Source organism: Limulus polyphemus, unplaced genomic scaffold, assembly GCF_000517525.1.
Source record: "Limulus polyphemus unplaced genomic scaffold, Limulus_polyphemus-2.1.2 Scaffold1637, whole genome shotgun sequence".
In the NCBI taxonomy this organism is placed as follows: Eukaryota; Metazoa; Arthropoda; class Merostomata; order Xiphosura; family Limulidae; genus Limulus; species Limulus polyphemus.
The window spans coordinates 43,361-66,754 of NW_013667247.1; the positions used below are offsets into that span (position 1 = coordinate 43,361).

Consider the following 23,394-nt stretch of genomic DNA (forward strand, 5'->3'; position numbering starts at 1 on the left):
ATAACAAACGCTTTAATTCTCAACGAATGTCTCACGTGCTCGCCTCAATAATACTCAGTTCAATTACGCACATTGTTGCCGTCACTTTGTGACCGTCTTATATATACAAGACTAACACATATTTAGTAGTCTACCGACAATTCACGAAGGTTCGAGAAGGACGTGGCGTGATACTAGTCACATGACCTCACTAATGCAACAATATGTATTATGTAGATATCTTTCATTATTTGAGATTTAAATTTTTCCAAAAGTGCTTTTTTTCAATTTTAAGTTGGATTTGAATGTTATATAGTTCTAAGAATCATGACTTTACTGATTTCCCATGAAAACTTGTTTGTTTATTTATTACCACATGATCAGACTACTAGTTCAGCTGAATGAAACAGAAAATGGGTTTGACAGTGTTTGGAGTGACCATGAAAACAAACTGTCTCAGTGCCTTGAGCTTCGAAGATTTGAGCAAGAGTTCAAAGAGGTAAATTTTAAGTTAGTGACTGTACATTCTAGTTTGAATAGCATTTTTATAGTTGTTATACTTATGAAACTTTGAAACTGAGTGATAGTTAAAAATGAATTTGTAGAATGTAGCCCACATTCTGCTCAAAAGCTAGTCACATATTGAAATAATATATTATAGTATGGTATTTTATATATGTAAATTAGAAATCGTAACTCTACACTCCATAAATTATACTCATGTGATTAAATGTATTATTTTGCAAGATTCTTTTGGATTTTTTCATCATTAAAATATTTTTAAAATAATAAAAGAAAGAAATGGAAAGCAAAAACTGTAAAATATTTAGTCACTTTTATCACTATATTGTGTTTCGTTTGCTTCCCGTTTTGTACTCAGGTAGACTTATGTATGTTATAATATGTGTAAATAACTTTTCAAGGATATGACAAAAGAGGTTTTGAGATAGAAGGATTAATACATGACAAAATGGAGATAATTTCACTAAAACCAGAAGTATTGTTTTGCTAAGTATATTTATTGCCAGGTGTTGCCAATAACTTAGCTTTACATGATATAAGTGTGAACATTGTTTGGGCCTAAAAGCATGTATGACAAAATGATGCAAAATTTCTGGATAGACCTCTGTGTAATTTAGACATTAATTCTAGGTAAAGCTTCTTTTACTCTTGACTGTGCAGCTAGTTATTTGTTACTTGCAGATTACTTCTTGCAGAGAGATAGCCTACAAAACAACCTTCAATTAAGTGAAAGGATGTGTGAGTTATTTATGAAAAAATTAAATACATAACTTGTTCTATGATGCAAGTTAACAACAAAAACAATCTGATATAGTCAGAAGTTAATTTCGTATCAGTTGAAAAAATCTTGGTCATTGACTTTTAGAACAGTCATTATTTTACTAGGTGGATATATTTTATTTTACTTTTGTGCTTTTAATTGATTAATAACTATGCATAATAATAATCATTTGTGAATATAGCTTCAGGTGAACATGGCCACTAATCTCAGAGAATTGTACAGCTTTCCTGAATCAGGAGATTCTGTCTTGCAGATTGACTTGCTGATTGGACAATTAGAGAAACTTAAGCTACAGACTGAGGTAAAATCATTAGGCTTTTGAAACTTAATATCTATAAGACTATATTTACCATCTATAGTTTACAAAATCTTGGCTGTTTTAGATTCAAAGAGACTTGATTATGCAACTGCTTAACTAGATTGGTTAAAATCTTTCTATCAGTAGTGAGAAAACATTTTTTTATTCTTTATATTTCCATTATTTTTATCTGGTATGATTTGTCTGGCATTATTTACTGTTTACGTTTGATAATAGCTCATGCTTCAGTAGCTCATAGGACTTAGCTTGAGTTTCATGTATCATAAGTTTTTACTTTAATTAATGAGATAAATTAGCTCTTATTAACATGTCAGCATTCTATTTTCTGAGCATTTATAACTGTTATATCACTTTTAAAATAAATGAGTTTTGATATTGATACTCTTTTGTTTGACATATCACTCACAGTCTTAGAGCTTTTTCATGATCTTGATTAACACCACATTAACTAGCCTGATGTTGAAGACATTGGTACAGTAACATAACCTGCAACTGTACAGCACTACCACTTCCTAAGTTATAAATTCCATTGACATTTTCAATATTCTTAAATTTTATTATTCTTAACCTATCGATGAACCAAATCCATGAGGTTATTCATCTTTTCTGATTTCTATTATGATGGAATCTCTTTAAAAATACCATAGCCTACATAATGATTTTCTTCTGCCATTTCAGTTTGGAGATCAGTATTTTGGGCTGTACATGTATAACTATATCATATTACCACACTGGAACCTCATCTTATCACCAGTAATATTATATTGCTTTTTAATTATGCCATTAGCTACCTTTAACTTGTAATGGAAAAACAGTTTTAACAGTATCAATCAAGTGGTTGTTGTTTTCTAAGTAGTTAGGTTTGCTCATAACCATATTATCCTCAAAGGCACCATAAAGGTAGTCAAATAACACTTTGTTTTCTGGACTGAACTTTATAGATTCTAAAAATATGTTTGAAAAAAGAATGAAAGCTATAATCTTATTTTTATTTTTTAGGATTTTAGAAAATTCAAAATATTTGTCTTTGATAAAGTTCTGTGGATGCTTCTTACTTTCATATATGTCCATCACCCAGCTTCTATCCCAGTTTTTTCAGCCTCATTGTGTTATATAGAATATGCCTTTGATAATCACATATTAATTTTCTTTATATTATTGTGGCCGTTGACCTAAAACATCACCAGGTATTCTTTCAAGTAATCCTCCAGCACTATTACATTTTAGTTGTTCATATTGTTTCTTCTTGATTCTCATTGTTTCATGACACAGGCTCAGCTTCTTTTTTCCACAGAGCTGTGACCTTTAAGCCAGTGTAAAATTTAACATACTGTTGCGTGATCGAGGTCACGTGACTGGTGTGGCGCCACCTATTTTCTATAACTATCCTGTACCTTGGCGAATGCTCTAGTATTTACTAGATATAGGGTAGTCTGGTATATAAAAGAGGGTGACAATGTGACGGGAGAAGAATGTGTGTGTAGGTAATGAGTAATTGAACTGCAGTCAGAGAGAGACGTATTGTTGAAGTTAACGTTCGTTGTTAAAACGTTTGTAAAAGAGCGATTGTTGAAAATAAGTGTATCGTGAAGTTATATTCAGAAAGAATAAACCAGTTTTATTAAGTAAGGACTTGTGTCGTTAAGTTTCGTCGGAACGAAGTTACGGAAAGTTAATTAACAAACGGAGACGTAACAATACTTTCTACAAAATGTTCTTTAATACAAAAGCTGCCAGCTGGCAGAAGATAATGAAAATGACAGAGTGCTTCTAAGTGAAACCCCAAATATATATTTTAGTCTGTGGACTTTCAAAAGGTACTCTATGCGAGGTAGCTTCTCTGCTTTATTGTTAATCCACTTACTTGTAGTCTCAGTAATAATGTATGTAGCACCTTGAATTTGCTTTCAGCATCTCTTAAATTCTTCACTTGTCTGTAACCCCATGTATCACTCTAGGTACACCTAACTGAAAGACTTCTTTGATAATGCATTAAGTCTCCTGGTGGGACAGCTGTAAGTCTTCGGATTTACAATGCTAAAATCAGGGGTTCGATTCCCCTCAGTGTACACAGCAGATAGCATGATGTGGCTTTGCTATAAGGAAACACATACACATAATGCATTAAATTTTCTGTAAGAATGAATTATGGGAAACATATACTCCTATAACTTTATCTCTGTATTCTGGGTTTTTAAAGTTCATTAATCATCTTATTGTTGCATGGGAAGTTTGGAAGGTAAATTTATGTAAATACTGGAAGTGGTGTAAATTACTCTCAACTCAGATGTATTGTTTAAAAGCTCCAAGCATTTTGTTGAATATCTTCTTATGGGGGATAGTTTCATGGGTTTACTGACTTATGTCTCTCTCTAAGATCAGTGTTTCTTAGAAGCTGGAAAAGCTAATGTTGGCATTAGGGTAAGGTTTTCTTTAAGGAAGAAAATGCCTGTAGACATTTGTTTGCAGTGTAGTCTATGCAGAGGCATAGGAGACAAGTTAAAAGTGGTTAGGCTGAAGCCAGCAAAGTGAGAGAATCTGCACCCATTACTGCTGGGGTCCAAGGCTCACCTTAGGGCCCTGAATGTTCTTGTGTTCTGGACTAATTTTATGCATTCTCTTGCTTTTCCTGAGAGTAATTTTCCTAATTTTGATGCATTTTTACTGGGACAGATTGGAAAGTGGGGGTTGGGCGTTGGCCCCCCATTTCCTATGTCACTTCTATATTTTTGTGATGAGAAGGGTTTTTGTCAGTAATTGACTTCACATAAGGGATGGAAAGAGTACATATTAAAAAATTTTCTGTCTTAATGAATGCTTCTTGATGTCTATCAGTTCTATACCATTTCAGTCTTTATTTGCTGACATTCCTTCTCAACTGAAAGTAAGTTTTAGAAAAAAAATCTGTGTGTTTAGCTTAAGTTTAGTTTTTTTTTACTAACAAACATAGGTATTGCTGAAATACATTTGCATGAATTACACAGTTTTCAAGGTAAATGAAGAAAATGTGTCTTGGTAATCCAGATAAAACACAGACTACTAATCTTTAGATAAAATGGAAAATTACACATTCCAACTTATAGAAATAATGACTATCAGAGTCAAAAGCCCTCTGTAAACACATTTTTCTGCAGTTTTTTTCACCTACTTCTGCCTCATAATGTACCATATTTTGTATAATGTACCTTATATATAGAGAGAGAGAGGACTGCTTTACTACTGTCACATAGAACATAAATAATTTCTGGATCTTGTGATCAGTTTTCTCTGGAGAGAAAGAGTGTATTGTGAATGCATTTTGGCAATTTCATTCCAGATTCGTTTCAATTTCAAAAAAACCCAGAACATGCTGTGAAATTTTCATCTTCATTTTTGCTTCATCTTTAATTTTTCACTGTCTCATACACATCCATTCTACCTTTTCTATGTTAAATAAAGTGTTTTATTTTTACTCCAGTTTTAACAACATGTCTTGTTTCCTTCTTTCCACCTGTAATAAATCATTACACTTGTTCTTTTAAATACTAAGTCCTCAAATCTTTAGTTGTTGCAGTGATCAAGTAATTGTGTGCTAGGTGTAACCTTGAAATTATCACTAGTTACTGCTCAAGGTCTACTCTGTTTTCTTATAACTTTTAATAAAAGGTTTTATTCTTGTTAGTTAAAAGGTAGAAGTGTAGTGAATTTAGGTATTTGCACCAAATATCCAATATAAATTCACTGTCACGCCTAATTTGTTCATCTTAAATTAGTGTACCCACTAAAGAAGGTTTTTTGGTATTCACTTAATAGGTTATGTAGAGTTTTATATTTGTTTTTGTCAAATCCTTCACAACTATTGAAGACTTAACAGCTTACCAGTGCAATAAGTCCTTACTTTGTTTCATTTCATGGTGTTTATTCTGCTGGTGTAACAAATTTTCTGTTGTTTCACCTTTATTAAGCTTATATAAATTATAGATCTTGATTAAATAGCTTGTCACATTTGCAACTCTTATTTCACCTTCACTGTTTATCAGGTCATTTAATGTCTTTCCAATCAACAATGCTTTTGCACAAGTTTTGAATCTTTCTTCAACAGCATCCCAATCTTCACTTGCATCCATGTTTTTTTGATGAAATCTATTCTCGAAATCTACTATTCTTTTGAGTCTATTACCATCTTGTACTTGATGCCTCAACAGGAAACTTGAGGGCTTATAACATCAAAAATCAGGATTTAATACTTGTGATTGACCCAGAAAAGATAGCCCATTGTGTAGCTTTACATTTGACCGCAAATAAAAACATTTTTCACAAAGGAACTATAATTGATGAAATGGAATTTTGGATGTAGTTTAACTGGAACCTTACTACCACTTGATTTCCTCTCAATCCATTGTCTAGTTTCATTTGTGAAGGTAGTTTTACATTCTCAGATATTATGTCTTGCCAAATATTAGTGGCTCTAAATCCAATGTAATCAGCATGTGACTGGGCTTTCTTTTCTTTTTTTTTGTTCTATTAATAATTGGGAAAATCGCTAAAAAATAAAGTGAATTCCTTATCATGAATGGAGCTTTGTATTCAACTCAGCAATATTTTACTCCTCAATCCCAGCTAATCCATGTTTTGTGACTGCTCATACTTTGTACCACCTTTATCCTATGTACTAGAGCTTTTACTTTGCTTCAGTTTGATAAGTACATCCTTCTTTCTTCAACATCTTAAGTGAACTGATAACATGCTATTGAATCAACAATTTCTTGAGGAAGTTCTGGATAAGACATGAGCAAGACATCTTTCATCCTTAGTAAGCTCTAGTCTTTTCCTGTTCTATATCTGACCTTTACTTGTTATGTCTTTCTCTAATGAGTTATTCCAAACCAATTGGACAATATAATACATTATATTACAGGAGCTTGACTGTACCTACTAGAATAATTCATGTAAATCCTGAACTCAAATTCCTGGAAACTAGCTGCCAGAGAAGTAGTTGGTTTGACTATCAAAATTTCATGCAAGTTATCCAATGGGTTTTTGTTGTTTTTTTATATAACTCAATACAGTAATGATGTTCTTTTTTACTGTAGCAATCTTGGAATGCATAATTTTTGTACAGCTGTTAGCCTGATGTTAATGACTTTTTTAAAATAACTCTGTACATCATCTAGCTTATGGAAAATATTTTCTCTTTATGTGTGACTTTTCTGGCTTATAATCATTTTCAATTGTTCATTACACTCTTACCATCAAGTCTTATTTGATGAATTTTCATAGGAATTATTTTGTAATTAAAAGCAGACTCACACAATACTTGAAAAAAAATATTTATTTTAGTAAAGAAATGCAAATAAATGTCACAAACTTAAATTTGAAAGCCAGAAGAAATCAAAATAATATCTGAAGTTCCACTTCTTGTTATGCATAATATTTGGGAATTTGTTCAACAAAACCAAACTCATACAGTTTTTTATCCAATTATTTCAATTTCATTTTTGGCTCTTAATTTTAATAGTGACATGTTTGTATAGCTTAATAATTTCACTCTTTCCATGCTTTGTGAACTTATATTGATTAGGTTGACATTATTATATTTTATGGCATTCACCCATTATTTCAGTGTCATCATGCAAAAGTACCTGTGAGTCAAACCTTAATGATGTTATATAAAAATTTCAAATAGAAATATTTACATTAAAACAATAATATTAAAGGGTGAGCACGAGGATGAGGAAAATATTTTTCATTTGAGTCAAAACAGTACACAAGTGCTGGAAAATGGGGATTGTTGAAGTACCCTGTTATGCAAAACTTAAAACTTGTTTATTGTCAGATGTACAGAGTATAATATGTGTGGTTACAACATTTCATTGGGTTAACCTGACATCATGAAGTTGTTATATTTGATGATGCCAGGTTAACCTGGTGAAATGTAGTAACCATAAATATTTTGTATATCTGACAATTAAAAAGTTTTAAGTTCTTCAACTGGTTCAGTAGGAATTATACTCATAACTTTAAGTTATATGTACTAATTTACTAACTGTACTTACAGGAAAGTTTTCTATTTTTATAAAAAGAAAATATGAACAAGGCCTAATGTAAATCAGCTGATATAGGTTATTGTATATCTGGATAGAAAAACTAGGCCACTTAAATAACACCAGATAAAAATATTTTTTCTGAAAGTTATGGACAACTGTTATAAATATGTTGTTATTTTAAAAATTTTTCTCTATCTTAAATCTCATATCTATTAAGATTTATGCTTTCTTTTATAAAGTTCTGTATAATTTAAAGATTCAGATGTTAATTCTCTAAGCATTAAAAGTTATCTACTACATATTGCTAATGCTTTTGATTTATTCACTTCAGGACGACTTTGATCGAATGAAAGAAATTCAGGCTATGGGTAAAAACCTGATTGTTTCCAAACATTACGCCATTGACTGTGTGTCACCCAAATGTTTAGAATTAGAGAGAATATGTAACGAGTTTCAGCAAAAACTTGACCTAAGATTTGACCTTCTTTGGAAACACAGGGATTTACAGGAAAGGATAGAGAAAGTATGTAGTATGTAGAAAAATGTCTTTAACTAAGTTTTAACCATTATTATTTTAATGGAATTCTTAAGTTTCATCTAATAATTATGATATAAATATTATTGTATATTATTTATAGAGGCCAACAATCAAGTAAGAATCTTTGAAATGGTAATTTTAACTGTCTAATGACTAGAATGTGTTTTTTAATTATTTTTTTTACTCTTAATCAATTCAGAAAATTTTGTTGAAACAGTTGCTTGTTTCTGTATATTTATAACACATATACTGCTTAACGTAAGAACATCAATGTATCTTTATTGCATAAAGCATGATTGAAAAATTAGTTTTTATCATTATGGATCAGTGATCTACAGTGAAAACAATTTTTTAGTAACATATGTTGTTTATAAACTGATTTTAGTTATTGGTGATACACTGTTTAGTTTCTTGTGTTGTATGTATACTGATATATATTTAGATCAAAAATTGCAAAACCAAAGTCTACTCTATAAGCAACTGTTCACTCTATAAACTGTTACTTTTCTGTGGGATTGTATTATTTAAGCTTTACTTTTGAATCCTCTTTTATGTTATGACTTGCAGCATTGATGCTTATAAAGATTAAAATTAATTAATGAGTACACTGCCTAAACAATCTATCAAAGAATTATAATCAATTGTTTCATCAATTGGTTACCTTCACTGTTAACAGTATTTTATGATCATAATCTTTATAATATCTTACAATGTTTGGCCAGCTTAGGAGATTTAGGTTAGTCCTAAGTACACATATTAAGCTAACAATGCAAAACAAACTTTATTACAAAAGTGATGTTTTTTGGCCAAACTGAAGGTCTTAATAGCTTTGAAAACTGCAAAAACCTAAGTCAGGTGTTTATAAAAGTCTCTTAGATTGTTATAAGAGAGATCTGAGGCTATTATGAGCAAATACATAATATGCGATGGCCATTTTTTTCCTGGCCCATTCCTATATACTGAGCACTACATTGCTTAGTGATAAAATTGTAATAATAAACAATAAACTGAACTAAAGAGTAATAACATTCAGTATATTAAATTGTATAGCCATTTTTGTTAATGAAAATTAACAATAGGTATATAACATACTTTACTTAAGAAGCACAAAAACACTATCTGTATGTTTGTGAAACTTCTTTGTAACAAAAATCATTTTTCTACCATTAAAACTGTACCTTATCAGTTTAATGTATGTAATATCTTGGTTCTGATGTAGAATTATTGCTGCAAATCACTGCTTTGCAGTAATCAATCCAGAATAGATTATAATATAGAAACATTCTCTTCTGTAGATAAACATACTGTAAATATAGATAGATAGAAGTGCTCTAGTATATTATTTTCAGAAACGTTTTTATTCACCAAAAGGCCAACAAATGGTGTACAAGAGGTGTGGACCTTCTAGCCAGTCAACAGATTGAGAAATGTTCATCGCCTGAGTATGCTGAGTTGGCTCTTGAAGAGTTGGAAACATTTCTCAAGAGTTCTAATGAATTCCGGTTAAACAATCCACGAGAGTTTCACAACATCTTTAAACATATGATTACACCAGAGACTAAATCTTTAGTGCAACAGGTAGACATTATTTATAATTTTTTGAGATTTTATTGAATAATTCACAAAGCATGCATACAAAAGAAATGTGTCTGTCATTTCTCTTATTTCTTTATGCACACTTCGAAAGATTTTTGGATTTAATGAGGGGAGAGAGAATTTGATTGTATGAAAAACATTTTATTATTTTTATATACCAGATATTTTTCCAACAAACTTAAATAGATGTCAATTATATTGAAACTTCAACAACAACTTCATCATAGATAATGGAAGCTTTATGACTATACGTATGAGTACAAAGAGTTGGCTGCTTGCTTGTCATGAGTTTGTGTTATTTCTATTGACAGGATATATCTGTAACTTAATGACACTATAAAGGTTTTCTTAGTTTGTTACTTATTTTTTTAACACAAAAATCTTTCAGCTCACAACACTAGTACCATTTATTATTCAAGAATTGATGTTTTCATTACAACTACCACTTGTAACTTTTTAAAATTATGAATGGTTGTGTTACATGTCTGTTATTGTTGGCATGTTATACAGTTCTTTCAAAGTTGTCTTTTGTTATATTAAACTATTTTTAAACAATCTAAAGATACAACTATTTATAAAGTTTATTTACTTAGGAATAAAGAAAGGCTTATGGTGACAATGCATTTTGTGTGATATTGTATTATTTTTTATTAGAAAAGATTGTTTTGTATTACTTTTGGTGTTGATTTTACAGTACTTAAATAAAAAACTAGATGTCTTACTGTGTTTTATAGGTTCTCCAAAGGATAGAAGATGTGCAAATGATGTGTGAGAAACGAAGAAACAACCTTCAAAAGCTTGTTTCACGTCCTCCTCGCCCAGTTCAGGCTGTAACACCTGAGCCAGCAGTTCCTTTTTCTTTACCCTCTGGTGGTAGTTCTGGCAGCTGTTTTTACCAGCGAGGTAATAAATCTCCAGATGGTGAGCGCCGTTCCTTCAGGAAGGGGAAAACAGCACCTAAGGTTGATTGATTCTCGTACCACTTAATTTACTGTCTAATTTCGTTTTCTTGCATGCTTTCCTCTTCGAAATCATGTATTGTGTATTAAATATATTAGTGACTTGTTTATATGTTATGAGGAAACTTGACATCAAGATATAGTGATAGTTTAATATTTGTTCTCTTTCATTTTACTTATACTTTGAGAATAACAATATAGTGTTCACTGGTGTATTTAATAGTGCAATAAGAAAATATAAGTACTACTAAAATGTAAACCATTAATTTCTCAGTAATTATTGTGTTTGCAATGAAAATAAACAAAAATATTGAACAGAACTAACTGTTACTGTATGTAATGTTAGAGCTGTTTGTTTCTATAAGTTTTCTGGAAATGCCTGCTTGATGTTGTAGTAGGTAATAATAGAAATATTACAGAAAAGTTTGATGCATGATAGTACAATTTTAACTTATTTATTGCACAAGTTTCATGAAATTATCATATTGCAAAGTTTTCTAAGTTTGAATGGAGTTCAAACTAATATTAAATGTGTTTTTGATATTTTTGAGCAATTTTTTTTACAAAGTTTATGTATTTCACTGTTTTTACCATTACTTGGATATTAATTACTATTAATATGACTTATATTTAAGTTGTATGTTTTATTTACCATATAAGGAACACAGGTCAGATATGTTGGTTGTATAGTAATATTGTTTCTTGATTTAGTTATAGATTAATTTATGTTAATTCTGTTATGAAAAATTACCAGTTTTTAAAATCATAAATAAACTTGTGTAAGCATTTTAATTTCATCTGTAGCTGATTGATTTGCCAAGAAACGTGTTTTGAAATATGCAGCAAGTTCAATGTTTAGAACATCTTCAGGTTACAAATTCTCTAATCTAAATAGTTGAACATCAGAATTCTTGCTAGCTGTTCATTTTATCATCATTAATGAATCATTTTTTCAAATGCTAACATTTTGCTTTACTGTGGAAATAGTTAAACCACTAAAAAAAATGTATGTAAAAAAATAAAGAAAATTTGCATATTGGTTACAGTTGTTAGTGGGAGGCTATATCACTAATTCTGTGCAATAGCATAGTTTGTAGAAATATAAAACTTGTGAAGCCCTCACTTAGTGCTGAATTTATCTCTCACTCTCTGTTAATATATATATTATACACACATATAAAGTAGCTTAAAACGTAGTAATTTTACCCCCCCCCCCCCATTATCTACGCTGTTTGATTACTTTCATAATACCCCTAATAGCCAAAGTGTAATGTAGATTACATAGTAAGATCTATAGAAAGGATACTCATCATACTGATATCTTTAAATAATGTGTTAATTTTGAATTAATTTGTATAAATCATTATTATTTACCTGTACAGCTATTATTAATTAACAAGACTGAGTAAAATATTTTCATGGTTGAATAATGAAGTAATGCAAAATGTCTTTTCAACTATTACATAAAGTATTTTGTATCCTCTACTGTATAGGTACTATTAATTAATTGTTCTAAATTACAGAAGTTTAAATGAGTATATTTAATTTTCTCATAAAAGTTGGTATGTGCAGAGGGAATAATACATTTAAAAAGTAATAGGGACACATAGGTGATCTATAATAATCATGAATTACAGAGTATTACTTTTTTAATCAGTTGTCCTCAAGAACATCTTATTTACAGTGTTAGTAAACATGTTATACATTGTAGTTTTCTTAGATTTATGTTTGACCCATTTAACTTATTTTTATGAGATTCCTATGTTTACTCTCTTGTGCTAAATTATTGTGTTAAGTTGAAGTTGGGAAGAATAGTATAACCATGTACCTCCTCCAATCCTCCTTACTACATATCTTTTAAAATTGTTCTTTTAAATATTAAATTAAATGTGTGTGTGTATTGAAACATTTTTGTTATCATTTTATCTTTCCAATCTAAAACTATATTTTCTAATGGAAATGTAATAAATTAGTGATGATAGAAAAGTAACTATATTGATTGATGAAGAGATTCCAGTGGTATATACAAAGGTAATTACATTGATTGATAAGGAGATTCCAGTGATGTATACAAAAGTAATTATATTGATTGATGAAGATATTCCAGTGGTATATACAAAAGTAATTACATTGATTGATGAAGAGTTTCCAGTGATGTATACAAAAGTAATTATATTGATTGATGAAGAGATTCCAGTGCTGTATATATAAGTAATTACATTGATTGATGAAGAGATTCCAGTGATGTATCTTTTGAATAGTTATTGTCAAACATTCATGTAAGTAAAAAGTTACAAACAATGTTATATTCATGTGGAATGTTTAGTGTAAAAAAAGAGGCTTAATGAGGTGCACAGATGTATCACAGACCTGTTTTACTGATCTATATAAATATCAGTTCATTACATATCATATCAGTGCTGAATGTTGAAAAGTTATAGATTTTATGTAACAATTTTAGTAAAAATATAATGTTGCAATGAAGTTTGATAATGAAGTTGTATTGAATATCTTTCTGTTATATATAAAAACTGACAGAAAAATGTTTCACTCTTTATAATAAAACTGAATTATTACAAAGACAGTGTTAAGTAACAAGGTGCCAATGGTTTTTAAGATGAGATGAAGATCTTACAGTCTATCAGTGATTATTAAGCCATTTAATTTTCACAAGTATATTTTGTTCAATATGTGATGTCATTTTTTAATATGTAAGAAGAGCTATATTATTTTATTAAACCTTGAAAACACATTTCTGACATATTTAATTAATTTGAAACAACTTGAATGCTGATGTAGTAGTGAAGAGAGTTTCAGTTTATTTCACTTTAAGCATATTAGGTTTGGTATTGAGTCAAAGAGCATTTGCATCCAGTTCTAATTTTTAGCTAATCATTTAATGCTGTTTTCTTACATAATGTCACAAGTGTTTAATAATTGAAATTGTTTTAATTACCTGAGAACTATAAGAATATATATAACTTATTTTCTCACATATTTCAGAGTTTGTTTTTGAGCACTGGCTATTTTTGGTCACACAGTTTATATATTTATTCATGTTGTAAAGAATTGTTGTTAGTTAATTTCAAAGATTATATCTTATCACAAAAAATTGTATTTAAGGTAAAATTTCTTACAGAGGTACTTAAATGAGTAATATTTCAAGAGTTATATATATGTATGATTAAAACTAATTAATTTTAGTTCTTATATATTAAGTTGTTTTATATAAAATTTGTATTGTATAAGCACATTTAGCAGAACAAATCACATATAAAGCAAACATTTAACTCTGTTTTTTTCCCTAGATTTTGTGGTGGTGATTGTTGTAAGAAATAATTTTTTATGTAAAATTTGAAATTTTAATAAATTTTGTCTAATTACAGTGTTATTACCAGCACTGCATGCATACTTTATTATTGTTTGCATGAATTTCATCACTTATGTTTCATGTAAAGTTTTAAAAATATTATTCAGGCTTACAATTGTAAATTGTCTTTCATTATTGAAAATTAAAAGCTAAAACTTAACTGATATGAATTATCAATATGAGTGATCAATATATTTCATGATTGCAAGATAGTTTATTTTTGTACTTAAATGTTTTTATTATTTGACAAAACCTATTTTTGACAACAGTTCTTTGTGTTTGATAACTTCAGAACAATTTAAAAAAATCAAGGCACAGATTAAGTCATTACTAAGCATAATCTGATTTGACCACCTTGAACATGATTAACTAGACATGATACACCAAGCTAAAAAAACAAAATGAAAAACCCTCAAGAATTTTTGTAATGCTTATGATAGCTAAGGTCCTAGTTCATGTAGAGTAACTATAATATTGAAAATGAATATTTAATATAACAGATACAAGTGATAATTTGAATTAGGAAATTCTCATATGGCAATAAATTTTTCCATTCTTAGGATCAAAGTGAAAACATATCTTAGTTTTTTTCTGGACAAAAATTTAATATGCACGGACAACAAGAGGATAATAAAAACTGACATGTCAGCATAATAATAAAAAGATAATAAGTTTCCTAATCACATCCAAAGTGTTGTATTGCGAATTGTAAACAAAATTATTTTACGTTGTTTTTTAGACTTAGTACTAAAAGTAAGATTATTTATCTAGAAGTATATATTATTGTTATTAATGTTTTTTTTATTTATCTTTTCAATATATATATATATATAAATTGGGGAATTTTCTGTTTAATATAAATATATGATATTCAGGTTTTATATTTTATAAAACTTGAATATTGTTTTCATTGTTAGAAGTTACTAGAATTAAATGTATTAGAGTTAAAACTGGGTTACAATTAATGAAAAGATTTTAAAAATAGAACATTTTATTCAATTTCGTCTGACATCATAATAAGGTTAAAACTTAAATTTGTTAGCATACCATTGTAAGCTAAGACAATCAAACAGTATCAATATATTTTCAAAAAGGTAAAAATAAAAGCCATAAATAGGTGCTATGTCTTTATGGAAAATATATTTTTGTTTTCTCAAGCTTAGAAAGAAGTCCTGAACCATAAACATGAATAATTTTTATATGTTTTGATTCTGTAATGTGCTTTTATTTTAGATAACTAAGATATTTAATTCCAAAAGAAGTAATCCTATTTTCCTTACATTTCTGTATTAATTTCTGCATGACATTTTTTTGTATATGATGTTGATGTGTTCTAATAAAGCTTTGTCATTATCATTTTCATTGTCATAGTTTATTCTTCTGTTGATAAAAAAACTGTGGGTACTGCATTACCACATAGTTCATGAACTTTTATACTCTTTGAAGTTCATGAGATTTGTGGTGTTATATGTTTTTAAAATAAAAGGGCATTTGGTTTGTTTTTGATTTTTCTTAGATGCACATTGAGGTGCGGTTAGGGGAACCTAACAGCATCTTACCCTCTCTACAAGAATATTGTTCACTGGAACTACAATCGCCACATAACCAGCAGGAAGTGAAGAAGGATAGAAGACGGTATATAATCATACATTGTAAAAGCTGAAAATGTTTTTTGTTTCATACAGTTATTTAATTTTTAGAAGGAATCTACAATATTAAAGAAACTAATGGATATTATGAATATTCCAAACATGTTTGTAAAGTAACATTAATTAATATTCTCTTTTATTGCATGTTTCTAGTAAAAAAATATAAAGCTCAGTCACATGGCTAGTCTATGTCCGAGATATATTTCTAATTTCTTCACAAGAGCCTTTTGAGTTTCTTCTTATGAAACAAACTTAACATTTAATAATATTAACACCTGGCTGAAAAATGAGTAGTTAATATTACTCCTAAAATTTCATTTGATAGAATAATATTTGTTGTGAGTATGCTTTTTATTGGTTTGTTGAAAATTCAAAGCTGCACAATGGGCTATTTGTGCTTTATGCACCATAAGTATCATAACATAATTTATAGCATTATAAGCTCTCAGACATACTGCTGAACCATTAGGGTACCATTTTTTATACCAAAAATGAATGTTGTTCCATTGTTATAAAGAATATATATATATTGTAACAGTCTTTACTGCTTGATGAAAGGCATCTGCTTGAAAAATTACACAAAATATACTAGAAAAAGCTTTCATTTAGACATGTAAATTTATTCTTTATTATCATTTATCCAAGTTTTTATACCATGTATGGTGTTTAACCAAAATTTCTTGTCTTGGGTAAGAATGAGTTTTTCAGGATCATGTAAGCCAATTCAATCAGACTATTTTTTAGTTGCCAATGGTAACTTTTTAACTTCGCTAATGATTTCAGCATTGTAATCAAAAGTCAGATTGATTACAGAAAATTCAAAAAAGTTGCTCACTAATTTGTAATTTAGTTTGTTAACTTAATGTATTTTATATAGAAAACTTTCTAGTTTAGAAGTTAAAATCTATATATAATAAAAAAAATCAGAAACAAAATGAATATGTCTTATGTAACTTGACCTTTTGGAAAGAGAGGAAAGATCCAAATGTAAAATTATGTTGGAATTATTCTGTGTTGAATTAACTTCATAGTATCAGAAGTAACATTCAGAGTCTCTTACCCAAAATAAGGAAAATCTGAAAAATATTTTTGGCAAAACATTCTGGGAAAATTTAAAAACTATGCTTAGTATGTTCCTAAGAATGATTGCTCATAAGAATACACCAATCAATAGAAAATCTTTCTTAAAAGTTAAAAATTCTAATTAGAAACATTTAATAAAAAATCATCATTAATTAAAAGAATTGTTTGTCTGTGATTTCATCATATTGCTAAGCAATAAAAATTTATTCTAGAATCTAAAATATATTTTTGTTTCTGTTTCTCAGTATTCTTATAATCTTAAGGTGATTTTCTTGTAATATTGTGTTGTTGTTTTTTCAGCCATGTCATGACAGAATTAATTGAGACTGAAAAAATTTATGTATTAGAGCTCAACAGTATTATACAGGTATGTAGCCTGGAAGATTTTAACTTTCATTAAATAGCATACAGTTAAGAACATCCTAGAATATATGGAGTGTACATTGACAGTGATGGGGGTTAGTGGTCTTTGATCACATATTTTAATGCCTACCTGTTAATATTATCTAATTTCAAACCATATAAGCTTTAAATCTGCTTTCATTTCTGTGTGTTGTTCTGGTATGAAGACTGAAATAAACTCAATTGAAAGCAGGTCTTCCAGGTTAGTAGACTTGTATCTTATCTACTGAGTTATAAACCCACCTCAGTGAATTATTGCCATCATTCTACTAATTTGGAAGACCCTATATTGAATCCCATCCATTCCAGCCTGAATATTGTGCCTATAAGGACAAAATTAGAAAACATAGAACCTCTAACTATTATTTGATTGTTTTTCAATAAAAATACTTTATTATTTTTAAGTAATGTAAAGTATAATTAAAGTGAATTTCAAAGTTTGTACGTATAAATCACAACTTTTAATCAGTAAATTCTTCTCGTTAGGAACTTAAAGCAAGAAATTCTTGATATAAGTTAGGACAGTTAAGAAATAGATAGTGAAGAGTGCCTATTGAAGCTTCATGGTTTGCTATGTAATTTGCTCGTTTTCACTTTCATAATGATTTGTTCTATACTGTTGTCCCGTCATGTTGTGAACGTCTTATATATACAAGACTAACACATATCTAGTTGTTGCGTCATCGAGTCACATGACTACTGTGATGCAACGTTTCTAGAACTATCATGTACTTTGGCGAATGTTCTAGTTCTTACTAGATATAGGGTAGGCTGGTATATAAAAGAGGGGAATGTAATGTGTGTGTAGACAGTGAGTAATTGAACTGCAGTTAGAGAACATGAGAGACGTTACAGCGTTGTTTAGCGCGATTGTTGAAGTTGAGTGCATTGGTAAAGTTATATTCGGAAATAATAAACCAGTTTTATTAAGAAAGAACTTGTGTCGCTTAAGTTTCGTTGGAACGAAGTTACGGAAAGTTAATTAACAAACGGAGACGTAACATAGTAAATGCTAGGGCATTCTTGATGGAACAGAAAACATGGCATGATACTAGTCACGTGACCTCGCTGGTGCAACAATACGTTTAGATTTTTGTGTAAGTACAAGATAAAATCAAATTATAACAAAAAGAAAACATCTGTCCTTTCTTTGCTGATCATTTTTGTTTTGGATGGTACAAAGTATATTTTTTTGTTTATGTGTAGCTACGTAGCCTTTAGGTCCCTGACAAGTATAAGTTAAGTATAGTTTGGTTATGGTATAAAGAATTTTAAACACAGTTAATATTCATGCTTTCTATTCATTTGTAATCAAAACATAAAACACACTCATAGGTAAAAAAAAGTTAATTTATTACAGATTTGATAAACACACAAAGTTTTGTGTGATTATTCTTTAGGGCTACAAGAGAGAAATGGACAGCCCAGCTATGAAAGAATATATCCCAGAAACACTTTCGGGAAAAGGAGAAACTCTCTTTGGAAATATGATGGAAATTTACAACTTTCATAATAAGTAAGAATATATTTTTATTTTTCATATTCATTTTGAAAAATGTATATCTTTTATAGTTATAAACATTAATAGTTTGTTTTCACTGTTATTTGTAAGCATTCCAAAAATAAAAAAAGCTTTTGAAGGACTTGAGGCATTACATTATCAAAATGTGTTAGTAAAAAATGAAAAGAATATTGTTTTAAACATATAAGATGCTAAAAGAAAACATTAACGTGAAAAACTAAACTACCGCTTAAGTGATTCACAAGCAAGAGCTATGCCAAAGCTATAGGAATCACTTTATCTCACCAAGTATAGCATGTTCCTTCATGTGATGATGCTTGTTTAGGCTAGCTTTAGCTTAAGTTAAATGATGTCACCCTTGTGTTTATATCTTTCCATTCTCTTGTGAGATATGACTTAGTTTTTATATTATCTAACAAGAATCATACAAAAATCAATATGAGGCATAAAAAAATTCCTCTTCTTTATTTCCATGTTTAGTTATATATAAAATTGTATTTTCAAATACATTTTTGTACTAATCTCTTATTTATGCCAAAAATATGACATTTGTTTTTGCTTTCCTTACTTCGTCTCCCTTATTTACTGTTTACCATTTACAGTCAGTAAACTTGTGTAAAACTCACTCTATTTATATCCATGCTTCATGCTTTCCTTTGACAGAGTCTATAAGTAAATTATCTTCCAGCATATAGCATTTTTACGTGGCATCTACCTTGTACTTGTTTAACATTTACTCTAGGAACTTTCTGCTGTTCATATGAGTTCCTTCAGTGCTTATTTCAGTGTTGTGATGATGTTTGTCCTTTCTTTATTTTGTGAATGTTGTGTATCTTTTTTTCTGTAATAACTTTTAACATTAATTTTGTTTTATTGTTTATTTTCTCTATTTTATATGTTTAATAAAGGGTTCTGAGTTTTATTTAACTTGGTTATCTTATTGGAGGTTAAAATCAAGACACATGCAAAATCCCATCTAGATTAGTTCAAATATATATATAAATAACAGACCAAAAACACTATTTTTGGATTTTCTTTTTAACCTTTGACCCCTGAAAATAAAGGCACAGATTCCAAATCTGTCTGTGAAGTCACCACAAGGTATCTTTGTGCAAAATGTTATTTAGATTGATGGAAATATATAGGAAGTCCACGGGAAAGCATTTGTTTTTTTAATGCTTGATCCCAAAAAATTGCAATGGAGGCCTAAATAAAAAATGATAAAGGTGTCTGAGCATATTGGACCAAGGTATATGTCCTCCAAATCTCAAGATTATCAACCCAGAAATAAAGAAGTGTAGCACACAATTGTAATTGTGGGAAAGAAAAAAAAAGAAGCATAGAAAATACAATAAGTCTCCCTTCCTGTGAAGAGACACAACTATGTGAATTAAGATTTGTTTGTTTATTTGAAGTTAAGCTCAATGCTACACAATGGGCTATCTGTGTTCTGCCCACCATGGGTATCAAAACCCAGATTTCAATGTTCTAATGTCCTTTTTTCACATTTCGTTAAGTTTATAAGTACAAAGATTATAGATGACATCATCAGATATAGTTATAAGCAAATTTCTATGTTGTGTTGAATGAAGGTGTCTTAATTCATGCCCCCCAGTGGCACAGCAGTATGTCTGCAGACTTACAATGCTAGGTTTTCAAGACATTACACTTGATACTTATTTGTCATATTTTGAAGGTTTGTTAAGACATTTAAATGGATTGTTATGTCTTAAACTGAAGAGAACCTTGATATAGTTGGAACCCCAGCACTGTCTTCTTTTTACAACTGCAATTTAGGAAAGAAATCATACTATATATCTCAAGAATAATATCAATCTCTTATTACCTTGGGAAATGTACTGATTTAGTTATAACAAAACCAGGTAAAACAAGTAAGATAGTAATTCTGAATAGAGAAGATTATAAGAAAGTCAACCATATATTCAGTATTAGAACAAAGCCTTTGAAGTTTAATAAACATGTCTACAGATAAAAAATAAAAAGATATTTATTGCAGTTGAAATAAGATAAAATGGTTTTTAGTATTGGCAGTGTAGGTGTAATGAGTTTACCATTAAAAGTATTTTGAGTTTTTAATGTCAGTGCAGAATTTGAAATTTAATCTGATTTTTTACATGGCTAGTGTTGATGTAGAGTCTCTTTATACTAACGTCTTCTTACAAGAGACTTTGACCTATATTCAGTTTTTTTGTTCTACATGTATAGTAAGTAAACTTCTAAATATGGATTCATATCCTGTGTTTAATTTAACAACTTATGATCATATTGATGTCATTAGAATAGAATTTAAGTTTGTACCTTGTTGGATATATAAGACTGTTCAGTTTAAGAGGTAATATTTATTTCATTTAATATTTAATGATTATTTAGTTTTCATAATAAGAGTGTTATAGTTAATTATTTAAAAAATGTTAGTTATGACAAATGTTGTTACATAACTCTGTACAAGTTCTACATTTTGTATGTAGTTTAATTGTTGTACTAGGCTTTTGTAATATTGTTGCTACTAGAGGGGTAGATATTTCTATATTTTTCTGTTGCATGTTATAAATACATGCAGATACATAGAGGAAGTGAAGAAAGAAATTAGTTTGTGAAACTAAAAGTGGAATTAGACTGTATGTTTGTCAGTTTAGCTGTAACATGCGATTTTTAAAGTGAGTTTTACAGCTTGTAATAAAAGAAATAAAAAAAACATTTATCTTGTCAAAGGGTGTTCTAAAGTAATTGAACCTGTGTGGACTTTGACAAAAAGAAGACAATTATTTAAAGCTCTGAATACAACTGTGGTAACCAACAATTATAGTGGTATTTTGAAGTGAGTTTCACAGTTTGTATTGTAACAATAGAGATAGAGAAGAAGAATTCGTTTTGTCAATTAGATTCTAAAGTAATTGAACCAGCATGTGTGGACTTTTGACAAAAAAGATAATCATTTAAAACTCTAGATTCAACTGTGGTAAACAATAGTGTAATGAATTTTTGTACATATTGTTAGTCTTCGTTCGTTCGTTAATTTTCCGTAAAAATTCTTTCCGAAGAAACTTTACCGATACAAGTCCTTTCTTAAATAAAACTAGTTTATTCTTTCTGAATACAACTTTGCGATACTCTTAATTTCAACAGTTGCGCTATAACAAACGCTATAATTCACAACAATATTCTCACGTGCTCAACAATATTCTCTCTCTGCAGTTCAGTTACACATTACCTTACGTTGCTCCTTGGCTGGTCTTATATATACAAGACTACCCCAATCTAGTAGTCTCCCGACATTTCATGAAGGTTTGAGAAGGAAGTGGCGTGATACAAGCGTCACGTGACCTGTGTTGTCATAACACTGCCCCTTCCTTAGTATTGTTCATCCCGAACAATAGCATCTTACATTGAACCAATAACAGTTAACAACAACTTAATTAAATATACAGAATTACAAACACAAAATTACAATTCAACAAAGTATCTTAATTTTACAGGACGTATCTTCTTCCGTACTGGTCTCTGTCTTGTTGGCTTCTGCTTCATATGGGGTTCATCTGCTTCATCAGGAAATGCCCTATGGTCGATACTCAGTTTTGAGAAGGGAAACGGTGAAGCTCTTGATGAAGTTACTACCACTGATGTGACTGTTAGGACTTTCTTCTTCGATGGTGGCTTCTTCAAGTGGCACGTCTTCAGCAGCGTCATTTGTTCTGTTGTCCAATTCGTCCCAACTGAAATGTCCTGGACCATGATAACGCCAAAGCCTGTTGGCATGCACCTCTTTTGGCTTACCTCGCCGACCACATTTTACCCGGAAAGTCACGTCTGAGAGACGATCCACTATGTCATATGGGCCTTCCCATGGAGAAGACAACTTACAAGACTTCCCTTTGGTCTTCCTGGGATTATACAACCACACCTTGTCTCCTGGTTCAAGGCTGACTTTAGTAGATCTTTTATCATAAGTTAACTTCATCGAATCAGCAGACGTTTTCAAGTTTGAACGCACTTGATGGCGAATATCATCCATCCTTTACGATAAAACTTCCACAAACTCTGACATATTCACAGGCAACTCTTCATAAGGTGGGCGTCCCTTATGCTTGGGTCCCCTTTTAGCACTACATGTACTGCATGTCCTGCACCATTTTTCCACATCTTGCGTCATACCTATCCAGTAAAATCTTTGTCGTAGGTGACTCAATGTCTTCTTAATTCCGAGATGTCCTCCTGTTAAACTATCATGGGATTGATGCAGCACAACTTCCCGTAACTTCCTCGGTATAACTGTTTGCCAAGTCGTCATTTTCCCGTCTGTAGTTTCCCATCTCCGGACAAGAATACCATTTTCAAGCTTTAACTGGTCCCATTGCACCCAATAGTGCTTTGTCACAGGGCTTAGACTAGGCACCTTCTCCCAAGCAGGGCGCGAAACACTTGCTTTTACAAAATCAATTATTGGCTTCAAATCTTGATCTTTCTCCTGCTCTGCTTTAATATCGATACCTGGTTCCACTTCGTCATCATCAACTTTTTCAGTCGGCTTGACTTTAGCTTGATGGCACCTAATTAGTTCAACCTCTTTTTTAACAGTTACCGGAACTTGGCCTTTATTATTCCCAAACGTCATTTTATCAAAATCAAT

The 23,394-nt window shown here is 30.2% G+C and overlaps 1 protein-coding gene across 1 annotated transcript in view; it reads left to right on the forward strand.

Annotated features, from left to right (window-relative positions):
• The window catches only part of LOC106464391 (guanine nucleotide exchange factor DBS-like), a 73,878-nt gene that overhangs the window by 16,212 nt on the left and 34,272 nt on the right, over positions 1-23,394 (forward strand). Inside the window, exons 6-13 of the mRNA XM_013924522.2 lie at positions 364-478; positions 1,464-1,583; positions 7,959-8,150; positions 9,537-9,743; positions 10,496-10,723; positions 15,607-15,725; positions 17,123-17,189; positions 18,625-18,740. Coding sequence (XP_013779976.1) covers positions 364-478; positions 1,464-1,583; positions 7,959-8,150; positions 9,537-9,743; positions 10,496-10,723; positions 15,607-15,725; positions 17,123-17,189; positions 18,625-18,740 — 1,164 coding nt within the window. The remainder of the gene's footprint in view (positions 1-363; positions 479-1,463; positions 1,584-7,958; positions 8,151-9,536; positions 9,744-10,495; positions 10,724-15,606; positions 15,726-17,122; positions 17,190-18,624; positions 18,741-23,394) is intronic.